Raw genomic sequence first — 23,881 nt, forward strand, 5'->3', positions numbered from 1 at the left:
CAGTGGTGGCATTACTGCCTTGTCAGGCGACAATGAAATGTTTGTAAAAGGGGGTCACCTCCTTGTTTACCCTTGCCTCTTGCTCCTCAAATGTCTACTCAGGCTCAGAGCTGAGACACCCTTCCCAAGAGCAGTAAAGCAGCGAACTAAATGAGAGAAAGGGTACCAGCAGTCACAGGTATCAATACATAATGGGATGGAACACCCCCCACACACCCAAAGAAACCGTCATTGAAAAGAAATAAGTTATGTAGTGCAGTAAAGCAGTACTTCTGGAGGTGGCAATACAGTGAGGAAAGTATGGCTTATATAGTACCAAGGAAGGGCACTGAAGCAACAGATGAGCTTCTGTTGCTCATGATGGTGAATGGGGACTCTGGATTAGTGTGGCAGAGTGCACAAGAAATCAATAAAACATTTAAAATAAGGTTACCTCCATCCAGTCTGTACTGTCACTGATCCTGTATCGAATATTAAATTTCAGCTCCATCTCAACAACTATGATTTGGTTCTCCCATGACAGTTTCAAGACAGTGGGTAGTTCTCCTGAACTGACTGTTAAGTTGCGTGGAGGTAGAGGTTTCACTAGAAGAGAATGAGAAAGTACTGAATTTTCCAAGTGCTGTACTGTTTAATTCATATGTATAGCATGAAGTATGGTATTTAATGCACCTGGCATATTTTTACTGGTTTACAAGTTCATTTCTCTTTTATATTCTCTAGACTACTCACTGACAGTACCAGATGCCTGATGAGTGCACTTTCTTTGGAGGAGATGATGTACTGTAGAAAAGCTGAACAATGAGGTCTGTAATTTTCCACCTTTCAGAAATGAAAGGCCAGATTCCAGTCCTGCTTACAGCTGCATAAACCTGGCTGGAGTAGTACTATCCCTGACTAGGTGACTATACTATAGTGGTTCCTATGGCACCCCTCCAGTCCCAGTGTAGATGTGACTCTACTCTGGTGATAACTGGCTGCCAGAAAGGCTTTTTTGGGGTGAGAACTGGTAGGTCCAATAGGTTGCTACACTTTACATTAGAAATTAGCTGGGTAGCAGGCTGCTTCCCCCCAAGATCTGGAGTGAGGTGGAGAGAGAAAAATCAGCATCACCTTTCATATCAAGACTTCTGCCCAGCACTGTTCAGGATCTAGTCCATAGTATACTACTTTTCGGAGCACAGAACTACTGTTGCTAACAGCTTAAAGGGTTTTACAATATAGAAACAGCATCTACACGCTAGTTCAACAATATTCAGAGAGGTAGCAATTAGTTCTATTGCAATTCTCCAGTACTTCAGGATCTTAATTAAAGCGTATAGTTACCAATGTCCACAGGATCAAAATTAATGTGCTCAGATTCAGCCTTCCCAAGGGCATTCTTAGCTTCCACCCAGACCTCCAGGTTGACAAAAAACTGAACATTGGAAATCTCACAAGAGTTATTTACACCTTTTGGTTTGCAGTCAGGCAAGGTTTCTAGTGGCCTAAATTGAGAGTTAAAGAAAAAGCAAGGTTAAAATAAAGCAGTAATTTGCATTTATACAAAGCACTTTCTATCCAAAGATCTCAAAGTGCTTTAAAAAGGAATGAATCTAGCCCTAGTCATACAGTAAATCTGCAGCAAAGCTGGTACTAGAACCCTGGTCTCTCAAATCCAAGTCCCATGCCTTAACAAGAAGCCCAACCATCCTTAGTTATGGAATTAAAATACATAACTTTTTTGTAAAGTGATAAGGTGGGTGAGATAATATCTTTTATTGAATCAATTTCTGTAGGTAAAAGAAAAACTTTTGAGCTACAGAGACCTCGTCCTTCAGGTGAAGTGATAGGTATAACATGAAAGGGACCCAGGCTTCAGACTGGGACATGATATGGAGACAATATTAACAGCTCTAATGGATGATCTATTGTGTATATTCATTAAAAGCACTGAAGTTTTATGACACTGCTTTACTTCTCTGCAGCTTTCAACACAGCAACAAGGTGCTGCTGACTTGCTTACAGCTGCAATAAACAACACATCACCACAATGGCTTCAATTCTTTTCAAAAGCTACCCAGAATTGGGATGGGAATCTACTCCTCTTCCCTAAAACTGATCAGCTGGGGAGTCTTGCATCCTGTCCATCTCCACCCCAGTAATCTACATGAAATCTCCTGAAGAGGTTGAGACATGTAATGGACCCTGTAGCGAACAATTCATTGACGACACCCATACCACCAAGCTTTCACCTCATTTTGAACAGATATTACCAGTGCCTTTCTTGTGAAGTTTAGTTACGATTAAAAGAGACATCAACTTTTGGATGCAAAGCGGTTGGCTGGTTCAAACTGAACCTAAGCAAGACTGAAGTGATACCAGTGGGAGAGTACAAGCAATCTGAGCAGCTCATAGCTTTCTCACCATAACCAGAATCAAGGTTAAAACAAACAAACAAAAAAGACAGACACCCAACCAAAAAAGCTGTCTTCAAGGGTAAAGAACATAACCCACTGGACTATCACCATTCAGATTTATTTACCTGTTCAGCATCAGTTACAGTGATGCTTGCCACAGAAATACCCATAACTGATACAAAATCTGGTTCAAGCTGTACAATAGCTTAATACCAATGAGATCTGTACAGGACTCTCTTCCCTACACTTTCTCTGTCTTGGAAAAAATCATTTTATTTGCTTAAGTTTAAAATCTTAAACTGTAGGACAAACTTGAGTTGTCAAATGTTTTACCCTGACAAACAGGCTACAGCAGCTTCAGAAGTCTAAATTTACAGTCTAACTCAAAATATATTCTTTCAAAATTTTTTTTAAACGATCTTAAAATATTGGAAAATTTTATTTAGCCTACATGCAAAACCCTAAAAACGATAAAGACGTGATATATCTGCCTTTTATAAAGTTTAAACAAGATACTTACCATTGAGATTTTAAACAGAAATCAGTGGCTAGGAATGTATCCCTTCCAGGATTCCAGGTACAAATCATAATAAATTTATTTTTTGACATTTGACGCACAATGCAACTCAAATTTTCAGGCTTCTCTGGGGGCACTGTATGAAAAAAGTTACTGTCTGTAATTTATGTGCACATACATTTGATTCCAATGAAAGCAGCGATGAATACACTGTTGCAAGAGTAATTTAGTTAAAATGGGAAAATTTATTTACTGTTGCATTTAGTAAATGCTAAATATTATGAGATAGAGAACATCTAGTGAAGTGTAATGCATAGATGCCTTGAGAAAAAAAGTGTGTAGTGGTAGGAGTCATCACTGTACAGAAAACATGATCTGGGGATGGAATGAAATTTGGGACAGCGTAAGGCCTAGAAGGCTAGCACAGAATGCACTGGAAAGGAAGGCAGCAGTGATGGCAGCAGATCTGTTTGTGAAGGAAAAGGAAGAAATAAGAGACAACACATTGCTGTAGTATTGATAATATTTCAGGAGTTTTAGCTATGAAGATGTTAACAGATCACAATGGCTTATTACTATAGATAGGTTCTCTCACATACACAAGATACCACGTGTACAGAATGGGTAAAATTCATCCCAATATAGAGAGCCCACACCTAATCCCCAGATATTTTTATTGTCTGGGGCCTAAGCATGGGTTTTCTGCACTACATTTTGTTCTTCACCGTTTTGCAAGTACTAAGACAGACAACACGATACTCCAGGCATGGCTGAGCTAATTAACCTTGGAGTTGGATTTCTCATTTCTATATGTTAGAAATATTCTAGTCTCCTACCACTAACTTCCAGAGGATTGCGATTTTTGTGGTGTTGCAATATAATGTCCCAAGAATACTTCCTTTCTTCAACTACTGCATTCCAATGGTAATATGCAATTTTGACAGCCGTGAACCTGATGAAGAGCAGGTCAGTTGATAACCCCATCAGAAACTGAACATGAAGTTTTATGAACTTTATTAAAAAGGAAAAACAAACTAAGTTAAAAACCAAACAGATATTGTGAGCATGCAGGACAATCATTAAAAATATGCTTAAGAAAAATCAGACTGTTCAAGAACCATATTCTTTCTATCAAGCCCTTCATTAGCTCAATGATTTCTAAGAGGTACCATTTTAATTGTGACATGTTCACATTTTCTTCACAGAGCTTCATGCATGTGTAGTTCTCTTGGTACCCTTTCATGTATATGAAATACTTAAAAATGTATTTTCTGCTTTGTGGATCATCTTTTTCAAAGTACTTTCATTTGTTCTGTGTGTTTAGATTTGGGGGATTTTTTTTGTACAATTGTTCGAGAGGAAGAAGGGTTAAGAGGATATGCCAAAATGTCCTTGAAAAACATTTTCTACAAGGCAGAGAAGAAAATGGAACATTCTTGACAACCTTATACAGTATCTCGGTGTACGTAAACATTTAATGGAAAATTTACAATATTCAAAGAAGAAAGAGAGAGGAATAAAAAGCTACTTACAGCCCAGTGTAACTGCAATTCCATAGATATTCTGTTCAATCTGTCCATCTGCTAAAACATTGCATGTCAGAGGAGTAGCTAAAGTAGAGGTGTCTCTAAATGTGACGCTGGAAACAGTTCTGTTTATTACACGGTATTGTTCTTTAGGCACTATAGAACTTTTGATTTTCCAGATAATCTGATTGGCGTGTATATTGCCAAAGTCAAGACAACTTTCATTGAGAACGCACAGTGCTGTAAAATTGGAGCCAAGGGTCAACAGTGGAGACTCTGGGATGATGTAACCACATGACTGCACAAGTCCACCTGAAACTAAAAAAGGATAAAATCAATTTGAAATATCACATTTCCATATGAAATCTTTGTATTACTATTGCTACAAATAATCTAACACTCCTGCTACTGAAAGATTAGGAAAAATATTTTTGAAGACTATTTTGTGCATCTGGCTGTATGTGTGTATAGACAGTTACACTTGACCTGCACAATACAGTGTATTTCTTGTCTAATGCACTAGCATGAGCAAATCACTCCTGCACAGATTTAGGGGAAGTCCATGTGCATACTCTTCCTCAGGTATTGCAAGAGAATGTTACCAGTAACAACAGAAGAACTGGAATTGAAATGACAGAGACAGAGAAAATGAGGTTAAAGATGGGAAGCTTAAGTATCTTTGTTTTTTCTCCTACACTCATCCTCTCCCCACTGCTGGAAAGACCTTTGTAAACAACAACAAAAATACCCATTATAAAAATTCTGTACATGCTATTTTAAAAGGTGCTCTATCAAAAATGAGACTTCTGAAATTATTCAGTCCCGTCCCCCCAAAAAGTTGCTTGAGTAGCAATTATCACAACAAATGTATCTTTAGGAAATTCAGTAAATTTTTCGTTTAAAGAATCTCTATCTAGCACAGGGGTGGGCAAAATACGGCCATGACTAACATTTCTGTCCGGCCGCCTCTGCCCGGTCGCGATCTCCGAGTCCGGGCCGCTAAAAGTCCTGTGGCGCAGCAGGGTGCTCAGGCAGGCTGCCTGCCTACCGTGGCCCCACGTCGCTCCCGGAAGTGGCCAGCTGCTGCAGGCACATCTCTGTGCGTCCCTGGTGGGGGGATGGGAGGCGGCTCCATATGCTGCCCCCACCCCCAGCACCATCCTCACAGCTCCCATTCGCCGGTTTCCTTGTGGGACAGTGCTTGAGGGCGTGGGCAGCACACGGAGACCTGCTGCCCCTCTCCCCCAGGGGACGTGCAGAGACATGCCAGCAGCAGCCGGTCACAGCCACTTCTGGGAGCAGCATGGGGCTATGGCAGGCAAGCAGCCTGCCTGACCCCTGCTGCGCTGCCAGCCGGGAGCCACCTGTGGAAAGCGCCTCCCAGCCAGAATCTGCACCTCGCACCCCTACCCCCTGCCCCAGGTCAGAACCCCCTCCTGCACCCAAACTCCCTCCCAGATCCTGCACCCGCTCCTGATCTCCAATCCCCTGCCCCAGCCTGGAGCACCCTCCTGCACCCAAACTCCCTCCCAGACCCCGGACCCTCTCCATTAATATAGTAGAAATGTGTTGCCCGTGACAGCTTGCCAAAATTCACGGAGTGGCCCCCCTGTGAAAATTATTGCCCACCACGATCTAGTATATTGAAATGAATGGAATATATATTCATCAAAATAATGAATACAATCCATATCTGTTTAGATTTCCACTCAGCAGTTATTTTCCCTACTAAATTCCCCTGGACATGTAATGAACCAAACAAAAGAACTTTTGTTTTTCTGAGTCAATCAACTGGTGACCAGCTAGCAAAGCCCAATCATGGGGAATATGCAGGTCATCATACTTCTCACTAGGAAGGCAGTGGATTTCATGCAACTAATCACAAAAAAAAGCCAGTTACCTTGCCTATTTTGTAACTGTTGGTTTTTGAGATGTGGATGCAGACACGTATTCCACTCAGGCATGAGCATGCCCAGTACACTGAAGCCAAAGAACTTTGCCTAGCCATATCCATAGGGTCAGTGCTTGTGTCCTGTGGACATTAGCCCCTCCCCAGGCTATTTAAGAGCAGCACTCTTCTTGGTTCCTTTGCACTGAACATCAAGGGCAAAGACTCTGATGCGGGGGGGGGGGGAGAGGGAGGGGCAGAGGATGGGTTGGGGAATACATGTCTGCACCCACATCTTGAAGAACAACAGTTACAGAACGGTCTTGCCTTCTCTGAGTGGTTGCAGATGTGTATTCCATTCAAGGGACTCACAGACAGTACTTGTAGAAGGTGGGGCTCAGAGTCCATTTCAATAATGACTTTAGAACTGTCTTGCTAAAGTTTGCATCTGACAGTGATACTGCAGAAACAGCATAATGTTTGGTAAACGCATGTACTGAAGACCATATTGCAGACCTGCAAATGTCCAGTACTGAAATATTGGTAAGTAATGCATTCAACGTTGCTTGGGATCTCAAATGACACCGTAATGTCTGTGGGGGCAAATAATAAGATACTTCATATGTCACGGTAATACCCACTTGAAAGCAGTCTGCAAAGAGACTGCCTGACCCTTCATAGGAGACGAAAAGTTGAGGAGAGGCCTGAAAAAGGATTAGTCCCCTCTAAGAAAAATCCCAGACATCGTCTCACCTCCAACATCTGAAGTTGTTGTTCATGTGAATTCGAATACAGTTTAGGAAAGAATGCTGGCAAGTAAATCACTTGGTTAAAGGGAAACTGCAAAACAATTTTTGAGAAAAATTTTGGATGTCACCATAGGGCCACTTTGTCTTTGAAAAACTGAGTACAAGGGGCTCCAACATAAAAGCCTGAAGCTCGCTTACTCTCCTTGTAGATATTATTGCAATAAGAAAGGGTGTCTTCTAGCACAGAGTGACAGAAAATATATTGCCAGAGGCTTGAACGGAGGCCCCATCAGGGCAAATAAGACTGGATTAAGGTCTCACAAACTGAACCCGTCTTTCCCAGGAATGTGGAGATGAATGACTCCTTTCAAAAATCTCACTACTATGGAGATTGAGAAAATTGACTTCCCTTGGATGGGCAGATGAAACACTGAGATCACTGCAAGTGAACCCTCAATGAACTGATCAAGAGACCAGAAGATTGAAGACGTAACAGATATTCCAAAATGTCCTGAATACAGGCCAGTATTGGCTGAATACCCCTGAGCTAGCGACCAAACTGAAATTCACTTCCACTTGGCCAAATGCATAGCCCTAGTAGAGGGCCTCCTACTATTAAGCAACACTTATCAAACAGCTTCTGAATGTCGTTCCTTCTCTTCATCTAGCCATGCCACATCCACGCCATGAGATGAAGACTGTTCAGTGCTGGAAGCAAAATCTGACTGTGGTGGTGGGTCAGTAGGTCAGGATAAAGAGGTAGACATATGGGCAGACAAATCAATAGACTGAGAACCAACATGGCCTCGGCCAAGCTGGTGCACTGAGAATCAGTCTCAAACTTCAGTCTGAGAATGACCTTTGGGATGACTGGAATCTGGGAGGTTTGGGGGTGGGGGGGGGGGGAGGGAAGGCATACATGAGCACTGATCCCCAGTTCAGGTGGAAGGCGTCTGTCAAGGAGCCTGGACTCAGGTCTGCTTGGGAGCAAAACAGATGGCCCCTATCTTTTGTCGCAAACAGGTCGATAGCCAGAATGCCCCTTTCCCAAAGATGGATCTTAACACACTGTTCAGAGACCACTTGTGATTCTGAGAAAAGACACTGCCAAGGTGATCAGCTAAGCAATTCCACACCTCTGGTAGATAAGCTGCTGTAGAATGATATTTTCCTTGACACAGAACTGCCAAAACGTCACTGCCTCCTGACAAAGCTGGCTGGCGTGAGCTCTCTACTGTTCGTTCACACAGTATACCACGGTAGTATTTTTGGTGAGAACTGCTGTGTCTTCTACGTGTAACTGAAAGGGCCAGCACGCACTGTAAATGGTTCATAGCAGCAGGACGCTGATATGAAGGGAAGCTTCCAGATCTGGCCACAGTCCCTGAACTTCCGAAGTCCCCAGATGTACTTCCTAACCTATTGTGGGGGCACCAATCACTCCTATTACAACTGGTGGAGAATGGCTGAAGGGAACACCCCTGCAAAGATTGATATGGTCTGTCTACCACTCAAGGAACTGCAGAATGGGTGACCAACTTGCACTAGGGAGTCCAATGCCTGACAATTTGGGCAATAGACCCAGTTCGGATGATACAGCTTGAGCCAGGCCTGAAGAGGACAAAGATGCAGTCTCGCATTCTGGACTGCATAAGTACATACAGCCATATGACCTAGCAATTTCAGGCATACTCCAATTGTGGTGGAAGGGTGAGCTTGGAGGGACAGACACAGATGATGACTTGTCTGAAATTGCTTCCTTGGCAGAATTGCCCTCACACTCATAGAAGTAGTAGGGCCCAAATTAACTCATTTTTTTGTATTGGTACTAAAGTTGATTTTGCTTTGTTTATGATCAGATCTAAATGACTGGAAAGATACAGAGAGAACAGGACATGGTGGAGGAGTTGGTCTCTGGACTTGATCTTCACCAGTCAATCATCCAGGCAGGGAAATACATTGTATTCCTCTTCCCCGAGAAGTGCAGCTATTACTGCTATGCATTTGGTAAGAGCTCGAGGAGCAGAGAAGCCAAAGGGGAGCACTGTATATTAATAATGCTGACCTACGACCACAAAACTTCAGCAACTTCCTGTGGCTCAGGTAAATCGCCACTTGGAAACAGGCATCATGAACACTGAGGGCAGCAAACCAGTTGTGATTCAAAGCAATAGCTTGGGTAACCATGCAGAATCTCATGTACCTCATGCACCTGTTAAGATCCCCAAGAATGAAGATAGGTCTCACTTCTACCTTGCATCTGGCAATCAGGAAATACTGTGAGTAGAATCTTTCCCCCAGTGCTACAGAAGGATTTCCTCTATGGCTCCCATAGTTCAAACCTGCTGAAGGAGCAGTGACTCAAGGGATGGGGTGGGAGAATGGACAGGACTGAATGACACAACCTAATCCCACAGTGCTTAGGACCCATTTGTTTAAGGTTATAGCTTCCCAAGCACTGTGGAAGTGAGAAAACCTGTCTGCAAATGGCAGAAGGTTTACAACTGGAATGCTACTCTGACAATCAAAACTGCTGCTTGTCTGAAGCTGAGGGAGGATAGGCTGAATGATTAAAGTTAGAGACCCAGATGGTCTTCTCCTGTGTTATTTATTCTGCTTCTTGGAGTAGTCTCACTGTCTTGCCTAATATGGCTCCTGCCAGAAATACTGCTGGGGCTGATATTGCTGCTGCTGCTGCGGCAGGGGTATAAAACCCTAATAAATGGAGACGCTCATAAGTCTCTAAAACAAAAGTAAAGTCTCATCCATTTTGTCAGAGAACAAAAATGGGCCATCAAAAGATAGGTTTTCTGTGCTCTGCTGGATCTCCAGAACTAAGCTGCAGTTCTGTAACCACAAGGCCCTGATCATCAAACACTGATGCCTTAACTCTGGAAGCAGTGTCCGTTATGTCGAGCACCTACTGGAAAGCCATCTTGGCAACCAGACAGCCTTCTGCAATGAATGCCTTGAACTCTTCTCTAGAGCAGTGATTCTCAACCTTTTTTTCTTTCTGAGCCCCCCAACATGCTAAAAAACTCCACGGCCCAGCTGTGCCACAACTGTTTTGCTGAATATAAAAGCCAGGGCCAGCATTAAGGGGTAGCAAGCAGGCCAACTGTCCAGTGCCCCATGCCCCAGGGGGCACCGCAAAGCTATGTTCCTCAGGCTTTGGCTTCAGTCCTGGGTGATGGGGCCCTGGGCTGCAGTCCTGCGTGGCGGGGCTTTGGCATTCTGCTCTGGGCCTTAGCAAGTCTAACGCCAGCTATGCTTGGCAAACCCCCTGAAACCTGCTCATGGTCCCCCAGGGGCCTAGAGGATGCAGTAACTTGTCCTTGAATTTTGCTACAGACTCCCAATACACAGAATCATATTTCAACAGCAGTCTGTGGGTCTGTACTGCACATTTCCAAGGATGAGCTTCTATAAATTCTTCTCCCCATGCAAAGGTGGATTAAGATTTATTGGGGCCGTGGGCACAAAGAACATTTGAGCTGCCCACCCCCTGCCACAGCACCCCGTCCCCTTCTTCTCCCTTCGTGACAAGCCCCACCTACTGACCTGGCCGGAAGCTGGGCTGCTGTGGGGAACCCTGGACCCTCGACCTGCCCTGGGCTGCATGCCCTAGTGGGCAGGGACACAGACGGGGGCTGCTCTCAGGACTTCCTCTCAAATAAGTCTAGCTTCTTGCCCTCTGTTTTTAGGGGGCTGATGCCTGGTGCTCCTGTCCTTCTTTCTCACTGGCTGCCGCCAACACAAGGGAGCCCAGAGGAGAATGATTATATAGGTGCTCAAACCTCCTCTCCACTCTTTTTGCAGTCAGGGCAGGGAAGCTGGGGTCTGCTTGAGGACCTTGGTAGTTTTAAAATGTCATAAACAGGAAGAGCTATTTTAGCTGGGGCCACAGATGCCAAGATGTCCACCAGCCTGTGGGATTTTTCCCAGACCTCCTTCGGGTGGATGTCTGGGGCCATAGCCATCCTCCTCTACAACTCCTGATGAGTCTTAAAATAAATCAGGAGACGGAGAAATAGGTTCCACTATAACTGCTTCATCAGGGGATGATGAAGAGAATGTTACCGAGGGCTGGTCCAGTTTCTGCTCCTCTTGTGGCTGCTCACGAGAGGGATCCCAAATCTGTTCGGTGCCAGGCTTGGCACTGACGCTAGGGTGCTTGCAGCATCGATGCTAGACAGCCAGTAGATAGACCCAGCTGAGGTAGCTGTAGGGATGCTCTTGATTGAGGGGGGAACTCCCACCAGTTCCAAAAGGGCCACTGTTATGGCCTTGGTTCCCAAAGGTGCCTGGCCCGAAGGTCCTCTCAATAACCCCCTTACTCGTACTGATGCTGAAATCAGGACGGGCAGGTGGTATACCCCAACAGTGGAGCCAGCTAGGTTGGGACGCAGACTTCTGCAGAGTCCAGTGAAGATAATGACTTCCTGCAACCAAGGTGGTACCGTACCTGTCAATACTGGTGAAGAAGGTTCAGACTATGAAGGGGAACTGGGGAGATCATCTGTGGCTTTCCCCTAGACGGTACCACTTTAATCGATACCCTGATAGGTGAATCAGCTGGAACTGTGCAGTGCAGAGGTAAAGCCACTGACCTCAGTATCTTGGATGCCAGGCAAGTCTTTTGAACTGCTGGTGAAAGTGGCACCGCGAGCTTTAACAACTCTCTTGACACCTCAAATGCTTCAGGAGCAGATGGTACTGGGAAAACAGTCTGTGATATCAGGGCGTGAGGGTGTTTTGGGAGCCAGTCTTGCAGACCTGCACTAGGCTCCAGCGCTTAGAGGTGTACTCTGGGAAATGTGTCCGCTTTGAATCCCCTCATGATTCCTTAGAACAGCTTGACCTCTTCACCTCTTTCAATGATCCCAGTACAGAGTCCAGTTTCTTATGCCTCTTCTTTGGTATCAGCAATGCCAATCTGCCCCGTGGTACTAGTAACACCAGAGGTGCGCTACAGACCGAAGCCAAGGTGCTTGGTACTCGGCCCTAAGTAGATGTCTCAGATAAGAGGATGTAGTGTCAATTCTAGAAGCATATATTTCAATCTAACTGCCCTGCCCTGGTTTTTTTTGTAATGGGGCTTAAAGTCCTTACAAATGCCACACTGGTCACTCACGTGAGACTCCCCCAAGCACTTAAAGCAGCTGGGGTGAAGGTCGCTATTAGGCATTACCTTACCATAAGACTGGCAGGGATTGATACCCAAAGAGTGAGGCATCTCTCTGGTAACAGGGCTGGTACCCAAAACAACATTTTTTTTTAACACACTAATCAACTAACAACTAAAACTACACTAACTATACAATGTGTACTATTTACAAGTTCAACTGAAGACTTGCAGATTCAAGGAAAGGGAGCTCCAACAACCATCATGGGAGGTTGTGGGTGGCTCTGCCCTTAACGCCTGCATGCAGTGCGTGAGGCACCAGACGACGCTCATGCCACCCCGGTGGGTACTGCTAAAGGGAAAAACTGACAACCCTGCACTGGAACGCGCACAACGACAGTGGAATTGACATGCGCAATCGCTCAATGTGGCATTTTCGGTTGACTCACATTAATTCCTTTCTTTTCAAGGGAACGCTTCATGACTCTCACAATTGTGAGCCTAAAATAACTAAAATCTCTACTGAAGAGAGAAAAGTACAAACAGTCTGTGTACTGAAATGCAGAACCAATGTAAGAATTACCACAACCGGCACAGGATTTATTGATTACATATACTATTGTAGGCCTCAGGTACTAAATGAGTTACAAACCCACTTTTTAAAAATCTGTTCAGTTATTCAGTATGCAAATTAAGCATAAATTAATAGATCACTAGTCTAAGAATTACAGATTTAAAGTTGCTACTTAGCCCTTAGTATCCATGAATGACACCAGATAAATTATCCCACTGAAGAGACGTACTAGGATATTGCTCTCAATTTTCCTGAAGAGGAAGCAATGGTTATGAGTGAGCCAGCCTGCATGAGAACCACTATGTCACATCTAGTGACCCAGTCTGCAGCTTCCCTTCCTTTGCTGGAAGTATATGGGCAAAGTAGGGAGCAAAGCACACAGAAGTGCTGCAGTAATGCAGCCAACTAAGCAGGACAGCATTCCCGCATTAGAGGCTGTATTCTAGGGAGATAAAGAAAACACAACATGTGTGTCTGCAAGGTAGGAAAGGGACAGAGAGAAAACAGAAGGACAAAGGAAAGAAAGAAAAAAAGAGGTGAAAAACCAAGCAGAGAGGGAAACAGAAAATTACAGTACGAGACAAAAAAATAATCTAATCTAAATTTTAATCTAATCAATAACAGCATCTGCTATCGATCAGATAGAAGATGGTGGAGCCAAAAAAAAAAAAAAAAAAGACAAAAATTATAAAAGGGGAAGAAAGCCATATCTTTTGGGATTAAAGTGCTTTCCGGTAGCACCTTTTAAGAGGTATAATTCAAAGACGGAAGTGCCTCCAAAAACTAATTCTCAATCTCTCCTTTATTTCGTTCTTAGATGTGTAATTTAAGGTGAGGAATTCTGTATGTATGAATGTTTTACCTAGAATGTTACATATTAAAGAAGACTGCTATAACTGACAATTTTAAGAAACATCTATTTTTCCAGGTTAACTCTGCGTTTGACAGCACTGTGCCCAATTTGTTCCAGTGCTACCCCTGTATAGTCAATTTCTGCCTTTTGCTTTGCTCTTCCCACAGCAACAAGGGAGGGACCATAGGAAAATGTGACCACAGAGCTTCAGGTGCAGCACCTGGAACTAATTTTAATTTGTTTTTTTTTTTGAGATGAGCTGGCTAAAAGGACATCAATGCCAGCTGCCATAATTGAGCGAGAACTCTGTCTCTTTGGATTATTTGTTTCTACAAATAGCTAGCACAATGGTGCCCTAATTCCTCATTGGGACCACTAGGCACTACTGCAACATAAACATCAGTAGCAACAGCTTGCTGCTCTAATAAGTCCATGACTTGTCCAACATTTTCATTTAGTCTTACCTCCAAGAGAGCAAATGCTCACGAAAATATATACAGCGTTCATCACCCAGCTCCATCGAGAAGACATTTTGCTTACAGTTCCTGTAAAAAACAAAGATTTTATGTAGTTTCCATTTACTGCATTTGTGTGACCACCAGCTTCCCTTTATTGCTGCAACCCTTGATACCGTGCAGAAAGTCAGGATGGGAGAAGGAAAAGAACATCCCTTTTTTCCCAATCACTGCAGGAAAACCAGCAAGCCTACGTGATATAAATAGACGGGCATGGAATTAAAACTGTGCGTCTACGCACTGAACTCAAGTCTGTACATTCAAACTTCTATTTCATATGCGGCAAAGTATGGAAGCAAAGTATTTCATTCTTTAGGAAAGCTGTTGGGTTTCTAGACTTCTGTCTGTCTCCAAGTCTTTCTTTTTTGAGCTTGGAATTCTGGGATCATTAAAACAAAACCCTAAGGATTAGACTAAGGCCTTGTCCACACTACGAAATTAGGTCGAATTTATAGAAGTCGGTTTTGTAGAAAGCATTTTTATACAGTTGATTGTGTGTGTCCCCACACAAATGCTCTAAGTACCGAGGCAACCGTCGACTTCCGGAGCGTTGCACTGTGGATAGCTGTTCCACATTTCCCGCAATCTCCGCCACCCATTTGAATTCTGGGTAGAAATCCCAATGCCTGATGGGGCTAAAACATTGTCGCGGGTGGTTCTGGGTACATATCGTCAGGTCCCCCATACCTGCCTCCCTCCCTTCCTCCGTGAAAGCAACGACAGACAATCGTTTCGCGCCTTTTTTCCTGGGTTACCTGTGCAGACGCCATACCATGGCAAGCATGGAGCCCGCTCAGCTAACCATCACCGTATGTCTCCTGGGTGCTGGCAAACGCGGTATTGCATTGCTACACAGCAGCAGCTTATTGCCTTTTGGCAGCAGACAGTGCAGCATGACTGGTAGCCGTCGTCGACATATTCCTGGGTGCTCTTTTAACCGACCTCGATGAGGTCGGGGCGCCTGGGCAAACATGGGAGTGACTCAGCCAGGTCATTACCCTTTTAAGTTTCGTCTCATGGCGATTCAGTCCTACCAGCAGTCCTACTGCACTGTCTTTTAATGAGAAGCCAGGAGATGACGATGGCCAGCAGCCATACTGCACAGTCTGCTGCCAGCAAGATGTATAAAGATAGATGAAGTGGATCAAAACAAGAAATAGACCAGATTTGTTTTGTATTCATTTTCTCCTCCCTCCCTCTGTGAATCAATGGCCTGCTAAACCCAGTTTTGAGTTCTATCTTTGAGGTTTTGAGTTCTATCCTTGAGGGGACCATTCTGTTTCTCGCAAAGCCACCCCTTTCGTTGATTTTAATTCCCTGTAAGCCAACCCTGTAAGCCATGTTGTCGGTTGCCCGCCCCGTCAGAGCAATGGCAAACAATCCTTTCGTGCCCTTTTCCCTGGATTGCCCAAGCAGGAGCAGACGCCATAGCACAGCAAGCATGGAGCCTGTTCAGTTCACCGCAGCAGTTATGACTATTGTAAACACCTCGTGCATTATTGTGCCTTTTACGCAGAACCAGCACCTGAAAAACCAGGCGAGGAGGCGACGGAAGCGCAGTGATGAGGACATGAACACAGATTTCTCTAAAACTGTGTTCCCCTGCAATTTGGAGATCATGGTGTTAATGGGGCAGGCTCATGCCATGGAATGCTGATTCTGGGCTCGGGAAACAAGCACAGACTGGTGGGACCGCATAGTGTTGTGGGTCTGGGATGATTCCCAGTGGCTTTGAAACTTTCATATGCGTAAGGGCACTTTCATGGAACTTTGTGACTTGCTTTCCCCTGCCCTGAAGCGCAAGAATACCAAGAAGAGAGCAGCCCCCACAGTTCACAAGCGAGTGGCAATAGCCCTGTGGAAGCTTACAACGCCAGACAGCTACCAGTCAGTCGGTAATCAATTTGGAGTAGGCAAATCTACTGTGGGGGTTGCTGTGATGCAAGCAGTCAACACAATCATTGAGCTGCTTCTATCAAAGGTAGTGACTCTGGGAAATGTGCACGTCATACTAGATGGCTTTGCTGCAATGGGATTCCCTAACTGTGGTGGGGCTATAGACGGAACACATATCCCTATCTTGGGACCGGACCATCAGGGCAGCCAGTACATAAACCGCAAGGGGTACTTTTCAATAGTGCTGCAAGCACTGGTGGATCATAAGGGACGTTTCACCAATATCAACGTGGGATGGTCGGGAAAGGTGCATGACACTCGTGTCTTCAGGAACTCTGGTCTGTTTAAATGGCTGCAGGAAGGGATTTACTTCCCAGACCAGAAAATAACTGTTGGGGATGTTGAAATGCCTATAGTTATCCTTGGGGACCCAGCCTACCCCTTAATGCCCTGGCTCATGAAGCCGTACACAGGTAGTCTGGACAGTAGTAAGGAGCTGTTCAACTATAGGCTGAGCAAGTGCAGAATGGTGGTAGAGTGTGCATTTGGACGTTTAAAGGGTTGCTGGCGCAGTTTACTGATTCGCTCAGACCGCAGCAAAACCAATATTCCCATCATTATTGCTGCTTGCTGTGTGCTCCACACTCTCTGTGAGAATAAGGGGGAGACATTTATGGCGGGGTGGGAGGTTGATGCAAATCGCCTGGCTGCTGAATACACGCAGCCAGACACCAGGGCGGTTAGAAGAGCACAGCAGGAAGCGCTGCGCATCAGAGAAGCTTTGAAAAACAGTTTCATGACTGGCCAGGGTACTGTGTGACACTTCTGTTTGTTTCTCCTAGATGAAATCCCACCCCCTTGGATGCCTCTAAATTCCCTGTAAGCCACCTGCCCTCCCCCCTTCGATCACAGCTTGCTTGCAAAGGAAATAAAGTCACTATCATTTAAAAAACATATATTCTTTATTAATTGGGAGATAACTCACAAGGTAGCCCAGGTGGGGGTGTGGGAGGAGGATAGGAGGGAAGGAAAAGGCCACTTTAAAACTTGTTGAATGCCAGCCTTCTGTTGCTTGGGCTGTCCACTGGGGTGGAGTGGTTGGGTGCCCGGAGCCTCCCCCCCCACCCCACGTTCTTCAGCATCTGGGTGAGGAGGCTATGGAACTTGGGGAGGAGGGAGGGCGGTTAAGCAGGGGCTGCAGTGGCAGTCTGTGATCCTGCTGCCATTCATGAACCTCCACCAGACGCCGGAGCATGTCCGTTTGATCCCGCAGTAGCCCAGTGTTGCCTCATGCCTCCTCTGATCTTGCCGCCACCTCTCCTCACGTTCACTGGCCACTGTCCTGTACTCTGCTATTGTGTCCCTCCACGCAGCTCTGTCAGTGCCGGAAGACTGCATGAGCTCAGAGAACATTTCATTGCATGTGCGTTTTTTTCGCCGCCTGATCTGAGATAGCCTCCTTCCTCCGTCCCAAAGGCTTGAAACATTTTCAGCTGCTGGAGGAAAAACAGGAAGTGAAGTATTTAAAAAGATACATTACAGAACAATGGCTATACTCTTTCACGGTGAACAACACATAGCACATGTGATTTTGGTACAAGGTAGCATTTTGCATCTTATATTGAGTGCCTGCGGCTTTGGTGTTAGAGATCACACACACAGTGCCAGGCAACAGAATTCGGCTTGCAGGCGGCCATGGTAAGCCACAGTCTTTCGGCTTCTGCAACCTTCATAACAGCAGCGCCCTCCTTTCCCATACCAAGCAAAGCCCATTGAGTTGGCCATTTAGAGCTGCGGTTTTCCTGTTAATGTGCAGCAGCAGAAACCAAACTAACCCCCTCCCCCCATCCAATTCTCTGGGATGATCGCTTTTCCCCTCCCCCCACCACCTGGCTGATATCAGGGAAGATCCCTGCTGGCCAAATGCGAACAGCTCAGCGCCAATGCCATGCCCCCGCCCCCCCCCCCACCGCATGGCTAACTGCGGGGAGGATTTCTTTTCAGCCACAGGCAAACAGCCCAGTAGGAATGGTTACTTCTGAATGTGCCCTTAATTAAATTCCCCTATTTCAACCAGGTTACCATGAACGATATCACTCTCCCGAGGATAACGCAGAGAGATAAAGAACGGATGTTGCTTGAATGCCAGCAAACACCGGGACCATACGCTGCCAGGCTTTGTCATGCAATGATACCAGATTACTTGCTATTAGAATGGCATGGTAAAGTGTCCTACCATGGAGGACAGAATAAGGCTGCTCTCCCCAGAAACCTTCTGCAAAGGCTTTTAGAGTACCTCCATGAAGCTCTCCTGGAGATGTCACTGGAGGATTTCTGCTTCTTCCCCAGACACGTTAACAGAGTTTTCCAGTAGCAGTACTGGCCACAAATGCATCCCAAGTCCTCAGGGCTACTTAATCATTAAAAAACGTTTGCTTTTATAACATATATATTATATTTAAGAAGGTACACTCACCAGAGGTCCCTTCTCCGGCTTCGTTGGGTTGGGAGGGTATTTCAGTCAGGGTGATAAAAAGATCCTGGCTGTCGGGGAGAACGGTGTGCTGTGTGCGCTCCCCAAACTCATTGACCTCCTCATCTTCCCCATCTGCAAAATCCTCAGGCATGGCGGAGAGTACCCCATCATCGGAGTCCATGGACAGGGGTGGGGTAGTAGTGGCGGCCCCCCCTAGAATTGCATGCAGCTCAGCGTAGAAGCTGCATGTCTGGGGCTCTGTCCCGGAGCATCCATTCGATTCTTTGGTTTTCTAGTACGCTTGTCTGAGATCCTTAAGTTTCATGTGGCACTGTGTTGCATCCCTGATGTAGCCTCTGTCCCTCATGGCCTCAGATTTTTTGAAATGTTTTGGCATTTCGTCTTTTGGAACGTAGTTCTGATAGCACGGATTCCTCTCCCCACACAGCGATCAGATCCTGTACCTCCCGTTCGGTCCATGCTGGAGCCCTTTTGCGATTCTGGGACTGCATGGTTATCTCTGCTGATGAACTCTGCATGGTCACCTGTGCTGATGAGCTCACCTGGCCAAACAGGAAATGAGATTCAAAAGTTCCCAGGGCTTTTCCTGTACACCTGACCAGTGCATTTGAGTTCAGAGTGCTGTCCAGAGCGGTCACAATGGTGCACTGTGGGATAGCTCCCGGAGGCCAATACCTTCGAATTGCGTTCACACTAACCCTAATTCGAAACGACGATGTCGATTTCAGCGCTAATCCCCTTGTTGGGGAGGAGTACAGAAATCGGTTTTAAGAGCCCTTTATGTCGAAAAAATGGCTTCGTTGTGTGGACGGGTATAGAGTTAATTCGGATTTAACTCGTATTGTAGACCAGGCCTAAGGTTACCAGAGTTACTTCACTTTTAAAGTAATTGCCATTTAAAACCTGTTTTTCAGAGGTGAAGACTCCACTGCAAAACCAAACACCTCCCATTCATGATTAGAATTTAAATTTACCTTTTCATGTTTGGGGGCAAACTTCATATTTAGTGACTAACAGTCTGCTAATTTTCACTGCTAAGTGTTCACAAAAGAGAAACACACTACAAATTGCTTAATAATCTCAAAATATAACAATCATTTTATAGCCTTTGAGTAGACTCGTTTTACATTCCTCCAAGTCTGAAAGTTCTAACCTCTCATGCTCTTCCCTGCTTCCAACCTGCAGCTCCAGATCTAGATTTGGAGACCTGGAAGCATTCCATCGTACGCTTTCCCCTTCATATAGATGGGTTGCAGACCCTTCTCCTTCTTAAGGGGTGGAGCTAGCAGGCCTATTCTGGATTTCTCACTCCGTAATGCAAATGGCAAAGCAGCCTAATTACTACAGAGAGTCTTCTCCCCCCATAGTTAGAGGAGCACTACTGAGGGCGGTTCCAGTGTCAGCTGCAGTCAGGGGGGACATTTGGCCACAAAGCTTCTGCTGATAGGATCTAGACTATTTCACTGGGAAGGGGGAGAGGGGTAGGAAGGGGAACTACTCTCCTATGGGAAAGTAACCAATGTAGGGAAGAATTTAGTCCTGTTTGGTTATAAACCAGGCTGTACTTAAATTCCATGCATCTTAAACTCAATGGCCACTCATCTTTGCAATCTATAAATAGCATATTCAAACAATCATAGTATGGGAGTGTACAGCAATTAATTTACTGTAGTGTTTACCACAAACTAGGATTGTTACAGTGACTGAAAATACAAGCTATTCTATAAAAGTGCATTTTATTTCTGCAAGGGACCAATGAACTGCATACAGACCTCTGTTTACAGTTATTTTTTCCCCTCATGTTCAGTGTTTTCTGGAATAAGTGGAAATGTTAGCCTTAAAAAAGTACACTCAAAATTAGAAAATGGTATGGAAGGAATAGCTCAGGAGACTGGCAATGCAATAGGTAAACTTTCACTACCACATCACTATCACCCTCTCCACATTTCACACTCAGAGAGAAAATTCCACGATAATTATTAAAACAAAAAACCCACTCACATTCTCTCTTCTGGATTTCCCAGTGCACTCCCTTTACTCAGGGAAGGCCTCATCCAACTTCATTTCCCACATTTTATTGGACAAAATTGCACAAAGAATTCTGGGTGAGAAAATAATGGGTGGCTTTAAAAGTCAGACATCACAAGTTCTAGTCTGGCTCAGCCACTGGCTTGCTACATGGCCCACAGCAAATCCCTTAACCCTAGAGCTAGATAATGAGCTGATTCAACTGCAGTGCCCTACTTAAGCAGTGCAAAACACCCTCAATGGAGATTTTCCCAGTGTGAGAAGTAGGCAGATGGAACAGAACTAATGTTAGGCAAGTTCTACAGGACTCTCTAGAGTCCCCCATCATAGTCAAAACTACATATTAACAATCCCCAGTTGGTGTATAGCTTCTTGGGGGTCTTTAATGTTCAGAATAATTTAAAGCAGCACTCCTATGCTGAGTACACTTGGAAATCTGGACATGTGTCTAAATTTCCCTACCTGGAAAAAATGGGATTTATTTAGCTACTTCACAAGGTAAAATATTTGGAACGCTTACTTAATATTTGTACAACCCCATGAGGACGAAGCACTAGATAACTGCTGAGTACTGTTAGCAATCTTTTCAATGCAGAAACAAAAAACTACACAAGTTATAGAGAATGTTCCAGGGAAAAAAAAAAATCAATAAAAAAAATCTTACTACCCCATACATATTAAACACATGTTCAAAGAATAAGTTGGTTCCTTTTCCTAAATTTTCAGTTTTGATCACTCACATGCTTTTTACTTTGGCCACTGTTTTCCAACAGCTAGTAAAATATCACCTCTTAGACACACTCATCAGAACAATAAATAGTCACATTCTTCATAAATCAGAAAGGAAGTGTCACCTAGAAATTACACATAGCAAAATCTCAAACTTCATATAGCTGGTCACCTTGTCTTCGTTTACATCCTCTCCATAAAACCTGCCTCTGTCATAATGCCTGCAGATTGCTCTCATCTGACACTGGATAGGCAACTGCTAAGTGGAGCTGCCATTTTTGCTACATTCTCTTCAGTATATGGTTCTCTCATCATCCCAACCTGCTCAAACTCTGTTTGGCTACCCGTTGTCATGTAGATTGTGAGGGCGCTAGAGTACGGACTATCTTCTTTGTCATTTGTCTGTACAGCACCTAGCACAATGGCACCACACAGGTAGAATTTTTTGGGAGAAAATACTACTAATTGCTGTTTCTTGAGATTAATATTGTATATGTAAATTGGTGGGAAAGTACAGAATGTTATCAATTTATGATAAAGTTAAGTATGTGCACCTGCATTTGACATTGACCAGTATGTTAACTTAGGTAGACCCCAGTCCTGCAATTTGATCTGCAGAGATTAAGGGGTCCCCACAGTTTCTATATTTATTTTTAGAAGGATTTGGAGCCATATTTGTATTTTCAGACTAACGATGAAAGAACTGTATTTATTCTGGACCAGAGTTAATTCTGTGGTGTTCTGAAATATGCATTTTTTTGCATTTGAGAAGTGGCACTCAGATGCTACAGTGGTGAGGGTCTGTACAAAACTCTAAAACAGATAATTTGATTTTGCTGGACAGATAGACAGACACAAAGATTAGACTGAAAACATTATTAGAAAAAGCTACTTTTAAAGTCTTAATGTTTAAATAAATATTCAAAAATTTCAGAAGGTATTCTAGTTGAAAGTGGGATCTAATCCTAAAGATTTGAAAGCATAAGAATTTCTCTCTTCTTTTTTTCAATTACAAAGGGGTTCAAAAACAGCCTTAAACTATGGAGACCCTACTACTTCTCCAGAATAGACAGCAGGCTGGCTGGGACTTGAACCCTGGTCTTACAGATGAGAAGAACAAAGAACTCTACTAAAACTCTCTGCTGATCACAGGCAACAGACATATCTTTACAATGTAAGGAGCAAATAGCCATCCAGTAGACATATAGTGGAGAAGTGGGCCCACATTTGCACAAAATGGAGCATTTATCTGTACAGAGTGTGAAGTGGCCAGGGTGGATAAATATCAATGATTTAAAAAAAAAAAAATTAAAAAAACAGATTTAAATTTAAAATTGGATTTTTTTTGATAAAATGCTTTTTGAGGAAAAAACCTAAAGATAGTTTTAATTAAGATACATTATAGCTCAAAGATATCTCATCATGGAATAGGGATTATAAATTCTAATTCTATAGTATGAGACAATATATTCATGTTATGTTTAAGAAAAGTTTTGTAAATGAGTTCCAATAGTTCATGGATTAGGGACCCAATTTTGTAGGGTTCCAGGGGCTTCTGTATAGATTATTTAGGTTAATCTTTCTATCTACCCTATGGGATTCAGTGCTCAGTCTAGAAGATACCATCAGAGATGCTAAGTTTTGCAGTTCTCAAACTGTGGATTTGTGTTTCCAGAGATAACATGATGGTTAATAGCAAAAATGTTTTTAAATAAATAAATTATAAAATACATAGAGGTGAGAAATAACAGACCTCAACTGTATTGTCCCTCTGCAAATTTGTGTACACAGAGTAAATCCCTTACCTCTCTCTAGAAGTGCAAAGTTTCAAAAAATTCAATGAATAGAAGATTGTTGGGGGCGGAATAGATCTGGACAAGGAGAAGAAGTCTGGAGATAAATGTGAGAAGGGAGGGACAGGCAGTAGAAACAAAAGTTAAACTGTTTGAGCAGCATATTCCAGAAGTCTTGAGATCTTTCTCAGTGTAGCCTTTGTTGAATTGAGATCTACCATACCATTCTCTCACTAGAAGGGAAAACCTATAATGGCACCAGGTGGTAAGAAAGACCCAGTTTGGGAATAAGAACCATTCAAGAAATATGTTTGCTGATGATGTTTTAAAGAAAGTCAGCAGTAGCTTCTTCGGCCAGTGTAGAAAGAATATTTTCTTCCTTTGAACTAATTCATTCCAAATTGAGAAATTGTTTGGGACCTGAAAAAGCAGGAAAGCTTGTTTTTCTTTTCCAGATTATGAACAAACAGGAAAATGAAGGTGAAGATGACTGAGTTAGCTACAGAAGACAATATGTTAAGTTTCTCATGTTGACCTGGCTGACACAGTCTATTTAATTTTTGTGTTTTTTTTTAAATATTTCATTTAACTATTTTAGTTAAAAACAATTTTAACAAAACCTAACCTGATTTTAAAAAACTTGAATATTTAACTAAATTCAAAAATTCATATGCTTGTTTTGTTAAAATATTATATGTTTGCTGTTGAAGAAAAAAAATCCAGAATACATAATGTTGTTGTTTTAGTTAAATAAATCAATGTAAATGTTTGTCTGGTGATGTTCTCCTCCTA

The 23,881-nt window shown here is 43.6% G+C and overlaps 1 protein-coding gene across 1 annotated transcript in view; it reads right to left on the reverse strand.

Annotated features, from left to right (window-relative positions):
• Positions 1 to 23,881, reverse strand: part of IL6ST (interleukin 6 cytokine family signal transducer) — a 65,292-nt gene that overhangs the window by 35,958 nt on the left and 5,453 nt on the right. Inside the window, exons 2-6 of the mRNA XM_074952559.1 lie at positions 14,096 to 14,176; positions 4,449 to 4,760; positions 2,920 to 3,052; positions 1,327 to 1,487; positions 434 to 585 (exon numbers count right to left, since the gene is read on the reverse strand). Of these exons, the coding sequence (XP_074808660.1) occupies positions 434 to 585; positions 1,327 to 1,487; positions 2,920 to 3,052; positions 4,449 to 4,760; positions 14,096 to 14,176 (839 nt within the window). The remainder of the gene's footprint in view (positions 1 to 433; positions 586 to 1,326; positions 1,488 to 2,919; positions 3,053 to 4,448; positions 4,761 to 14,095; positions 14,177 to 23,881) is intronic.

This window comes from Natator depressus, chromosome 5 (assembly GCF_965152275.1).
Source record: "Natator depressus isolate rNatDep1 chromosome 5, rNatDep2.hap1, whole genome shotgun sequence".
Classification (NCBI taxonomy): Eukaryota; Metazoa; Chordata; order Testudines; family Cheloniidae; genus Natator; species Natator depressus.